The sequence below is a fragment of the Gossypium raimondii genome, chromosome 5 (genome assembly GCF_025698545.1).
Source record: "Gossypium raimondii isolate GPD5lz chromosome 5, ASM2569854v1, whole genome shotgun sequence".
Lineage (NCBI taxonomy): Eukaryota > Viridiplantae > Streptophyta > Magnoliopsida > Malvales > Malvaceae > Gossypium > Gossypium raimondii.
The window spans coordinates 11,263,033-11,268,360 of NC_068569.1; the positions used below are offsets into that span (position 1 = coordinate 11,263,033).

The 5,328-nt window shown below is 32.9% G+C and overlaps 1 protein-coding gene across 1 annotated transcript; it reads right to left on the reverse strand.

Annotated features, from left to right (window-relative positions):
• Positions 1 to 2,278: 2,278 nt before the first annotated feature.
• LOC105770882 (GDSL esterase/lipase 5) lies at positions 2,279 to 5,036 on the reverse strand. The gene is made up of 5 exons (XM_012592242.2): positions 4,680 to 5,036; positions 4,377 to 4,498; positions 3,579 to 3,809; positions 3,143 to 3,398; positions 2,279 to 2,599 (listed from the first exon to the last, which is right to left on the reverse strand). Exons 1-5 carry the CDS (start codon positions 4,954 to 4,956, stop codon positions 2,334 to 2,336), a joined length of 1,152 nt encoding a protein of 383 aa, XP_012447696.1. The 5' UTR covers positions 4,957 to 5,036; the 3' UTR covers positions 2,279 to 2,333.
• Between the last annotated feature and the right edge of the window lie 292 nt (positions 5,037 to 5,328).

Below are 5,328 nucleotides of genomic sequence, written 5' to 3' on the forward strand. Positions count from 1 at the left end.
AAAACAAATATTTTTTGAAAAAATTATTAAACTAGATAATCCCCAACTTCGTTGTTTTTCATATAAGAGAATTTAATATCTCTCAAAGACAATTATCTCATTTTTTTGTTAGCTCGAGTTAACCACCATTGATAAAACAAATCAAAGCTTAGAAAAAATTGAAGTTGTTAGACTTAAAATTAGGTTGAATTAACAAAGTAGGAACTTTTTATTTTCAAGTAATTGAATTGGGCATTTTCTAAAATTTGAGTTGTTTTATTTTATCGAGACATTTGAAAGCAAGCGAATTTTCGTGGTTGCTTCTATAGATGAAACAGTGGTCATATTTTCAAGTACTATGCACTGTTCATTGCCTTATTTATCTATTTTTTGAGTTTGCAAATTTTAAAATAAAAACTTTGGGCTATTTATTTTTTATGATATTGGATGAGTCATATGAAAACTAAATGAGTTGAAGTTGAAGAATTGAAGATTGGTTACTTGCGGAACAAGTAAAATCACTTTCTATCTTTGAAAGCATTGAATTAAATCGAGACTCCTATGGAAGTAGTATCTTTTGTTGAATTTAACCTTCTTTATAAATAAGTAATTAGATTATAATTCTTATGTAAACAAAACTTAAGTAGTATATAGACTTTAATTTTGTCTAGGTTAAAAGTAAACCGAGACTTTGAGAGTTTGATAAGCACAATTTGTTCAAGTTAGGAATGTGTATGTGTGCATTATTTTTATATGCAATCAAAAAAGTCTCTTGAGTAGCAAAATTAAACTTTCGAGGGGGAAGCTTAGTGGGAGAGTGATTTAGTCTTTGTACAATTGTGAGATCGCTAAATTGGTAAGTGTTAGACCAATGTTAGGACGTAAATCATTGGTTGTACTGTGAGAAAGATAGTGGGTCATTACTCTAAGTAAAAATCCACAGACATAGGCTAAGATCGAACTACATAAACAATTTTGATGTTTTTCTTTATTGTTTTTGCACTTTTGGTTTCGTGGTTAAAACTACGGCCATAGTTCTAAGCACTATTGCAGTTACAGTTTTTGTTTTGCAAAGCAAGTACCCCATTGTTTCTACATATTTGTTGTTGTTCTTCATTTTACCATGGAGTCAAATATAAAGACGGCATGGTAAAGGGACGAAGTGAGTTCAATTCACGACTCAGTTTGAACTTCCAACTCCCCAAGTCAGTCAACTTATTTAATCCTCGGACTCGACTAAGTTTATTGTGACTCCAACTTCGAACGTTGATGGTTTCAAAAGTGCCTTTCATTTTCCTTTTAATAGTAGGGTAATTGAATGAGCGACGAGGCTTTGTATATTTATCGAAGATGATTACAACAACAACAATAACAAGAGCATCTCACATAACCTATGTCGAAAAATACAAACGCAAATATTGTGAAATTGGTTAAGAGTAAGCTAGTAAGGACTAAGTCATCTTAGTCGTTAGTTTTCAATCTAATGATGGAGAAACGAGAGTATCATGCGAAAATGTGAAAATATGATATTAAGTTTTTTGGTGTTTTTATTTTATTTTATTTACTTTTTAGGTAAAAAGGTCTCAAAGAAAAGCAAAACTATAACAAAGGACCAAATTGGTAAATATGTAAACGTTGATAGCGAATTTATTTTAGAACTAAGATTAATTGAAACAATTTTTAAATGATGTGCTAAACTTATTATTATCCTAATTTTAAAAGTTATCACGTCATCTTTTTATTAACTATTTAAGTGTTGGTGATAGTTAACTATTTAATTGTTGATGATAAAAATATAGAATAAAAAAATTGATTGCTTATTTTCTACATATACAACTCATCTTTCATAGTTTTAACCATAAGTGATAGCGTTAAGAGATATACTTGAAAATTTATCCTCGGCATTAGTAGTTGGGAGTTGCAACTCTCACAATTATCGAAAGTTAGGCACCGAATTGGGTTTTAAGGCTGCCAATAACACATCATGCAGGCCTTGTTCTCCACAGAGGAGAGCCTATAACTGGGAAGCAAAGTGATAAACACTGCACATAAATGTACCTAATATATTTAATTATTTGGTTAATGGTACATTATCGTTAAGTATTTGAAGGTACGCTATACATGAATCTCAACTTCATGGAATATGCCTTTCTAGTTAATAATAATATTACTAGACTCCCAAGTCTAAACCTCTTCTCTGAAATTAACCAATAAAGAAAAAAAAAAGGTGAATTTGACCAAAAAAAAAAAAGCTGTAAAAAATGCAAAGACAGATCTTTAATATGTCAAAAAAAAATGCTGACCGAAGTGAACATTTTATTTGATGAAATGAACCCAATAATTTATATATAGAATTAATTATATCTGTGGTTTAAGGAATTCGAAAATAGTTGCTTGATATTGTAAGGTCCAACATCATGAGAATCACTTGTTGCTCCACCCCACATTTGATCTGCCAATTGTTTGTAAGTTCTTTCAGTGAGATGCAAAGAGTCCCAAAACACATACTTTTGGGGATGCTTACAAAGTTGAAACTCCTTCACTGGCCTTTTTCCCCCACAGCTGAGTACTCCTCTATATTCCCCAGTTCCACAGCATGCTGTCTCCCCTTCCTTGAAACCTTCATCACACAACAAAAATTTTCCACCTAATATTACTTGCAGTTTTCTATATTTCTATGAAATCAGTAAGAAAATTTTTCTCGGGAAACAAACATATACTGTGTAATGCATGCAGTCCAAAATTAATTATGATAATTAAAAAAGGTTTTACTATAGGCTCTTTATGAAGAACCCTTTAGAAAAAGGTTACCAAATTATGATTTACCCCTTGAGCTTTGGGCTATATATAAGCTCTCAAGCTTTCGCAAGATCTCGAGGTTTCAAATAAGCTGATAAATTATGCCTTTTTCCCCTCTAGAAAATTTCTTTTGACCAATCATCATATCTTCTTTTAGGTGTCAATAATGAATGTTCAATGCCTTTTTAATTTAATTTTTTGACAGCATGTTCAAACTTAAAAACATATAATCATGAAAACCATAGATGTATGTTAATTGATGGTCCCCCTATGATCAAGCCCTTTTAGAATTTAGGCAAAATCTATAGCTTTTAATAAGCAATGTTTGCTTTAATTTGCATGTTTATGTCTGTTCCGTACGTACCATATTTAGAAGGATGTTCCATTCTCTGTCTGAGATTACTGTTTAGGTCAAAAAGCGAATACTTGAACCCCTTCAATTGTTTTTCTAAATCATAGAGGAGCTTGGAAAGAGCTTTGTTATGCAAACTTGCAAGTCTCGTCGCTTCTTCGAAGCAGCTTCCGTTGTTTCCGGACTTCATTATCCTCATCCCCGGAACACAACCTAAATCCGGTAAGTTGATGAACGCGAATTTCCGACCTCCTCTTTTATATATTCCCTATCAATTTAAGTACCAAAGATGCTTACAGCTTTTCTGCAGTTTTTGAATTCATGCAATCACTTTTAAAAGAAAACAACATGATGGATGATAACCCCGAAAAGGTAGACAACTTTGTTAACCATGTTGATTTTGGACAACATCTACCATATCCAATTGAGACAAAGAAGAATTACTTACATTAATGACTGTTGTAATGTTGCCGATTACCATCCCAACATAAGTGGACTTATTGTAGTTGTTTAAGATAGTAGAATTGGTCAAGAAAGGGCTCGCGTAATCATTGGTTCCGATGCTGAACAAGTGAACAGCTCTTGACATGGTCGCCTTCGCTTCATCATTTCCTAGTTTATGTCTAAACCAACTATCTACTTTGTAATAGTACCTTAACTGTGTCTTAAGATCGATGACCTGAAAAAGTGAAAATGAAGTAACCATTTACCAAATAAAGGACAGCAGAAAAAAAAAAAAAAACTTTTTTCAACCCTGCAATCAAAATCTTTCACAAAATTAATGGCCATACGTTTGACACATCACTGAGCCTCTCAGCTGGTGTGCATATACATACAAGTTGACCTCGGAATTGTATGTACAATCAAAGTTTCTATTTTGATGTGTTTGTAAAGATGGGACAGGGTACCAATAAGTTATCTTTGGACCTCACTTTGGCAAATCAATGGATTGGTTAGTGGACCCTAAGCCAGTTGGTGCATCCAGCCAACTAAAGTAAATGATTTCACTATCACCATAAGGTTTTTTGTCAGGACTATCTCCAGTTTCTATACATTCAAACCTGTGGGTATCATTGATTTTGATTCCTAAAATTTCATTACAATAATATAGATTTATGTCTTCTACTTATATATATCATAGCAGATCGATCTTTAAATGTTTAAGAAAATAGCTAAATGTATAAGACTGTTATATGCAATTGAAATGCAGTAGTAAAGGGAATATAAGGAAGAAGATAAGACGTACGAATCCTTGAAATGTTTCAACAAGAGCTCCAGCTCCAGCAGAAGCAAAATTGACCCCAAGGTAATATTGTCGAAAACCCGGTTGCAGAAATGGTGGAATCAATGGCAACTTTGCATATTTAGCTGCAATACAAAACAAACATATATGTATTAAAAAAATGAAGAAAATGCAGACACTCAAGATGAGACAAGAAAGAAGATCATGTTAGGCAAAAAGAATATTTGTTAGTTAACCAAACTGACCATGTTTACAAACAACAAAAACAAAGGGAAAGAAAAAGGAGAATTCGATATTCTCACTCACCAATAAAGTCAGGTATTAAACGGCCATCAGAGAACCTTCCGGTGGGGTAGTTGAAAAAAGTTAGTCCATAAGGCCAGAAATTAGCTTGGTCAAGAGTTGAAGTGTTGATATAGTTGTTGTTTCCGGCATCGAGGATTGAATCACCGAAGATGAAGAAAGGCACGTGTTTCTTTGGAAGCTGATGCTGCTGCTCCTTTGATTCCCCTCTGCAACATGTTGCAAAGAGTGCTACTTGAAGGAAGAAGCTGAAGATGAAGAAAGAGCTAAGTCTCGCCATGATTAAAGCCTTCCCCTTGGCTTCATGAATCACGCAGTTCCCGTCTTTAAATTATATCGCCTTTGTCTCTGTTTGATGTATGAAAATGACTAAACTATATATATATATGTGTGTGCGTGATAGCAAGGGGTAGACCATAATTTTCAAATGAGATGCATAATAATAATAATAATATCTGTTTGCATTTTGGTGAGTTTGATAAAGAAAAAGATACTACAGCATACATATTAATAGGTTTTTCCTTTTAGATTTAAACTTCAAATTGAAATAAATGGGTAAATTGTTTTTATGGACTCTGATAAATTAGAACATATTCTTCCAAGGAATTCACATTAAAATGAATTAAAACCCCAGGAAAACATCATTAGATTG

Excerpts from the sequence above, each read along its gene's own strand:
- LOC105770882 (XM_012592242.2), bottom strand. The coding sequence starts at position 4,956 with ATGGCGAGACTTAGCTCTTTCTTCATCTTCAGCTTCTTCCTTCAAGTA. Across the intron at positions 4,499-4,679 it reads TTTAATACCTGACTTTATTG|CTAAATATGCAAAGTTGCCA; the intron begins GTGAGTGAGAAT and ends TTTGTATTGCAG. Across the intron at positions 3,399-3,578 it reads ACATTACAACAGTCATTAAT|GGAATATATAAAAGAGGAGG; the intron begins GTAAGTAATTCT and ends TTAAATTGATAG.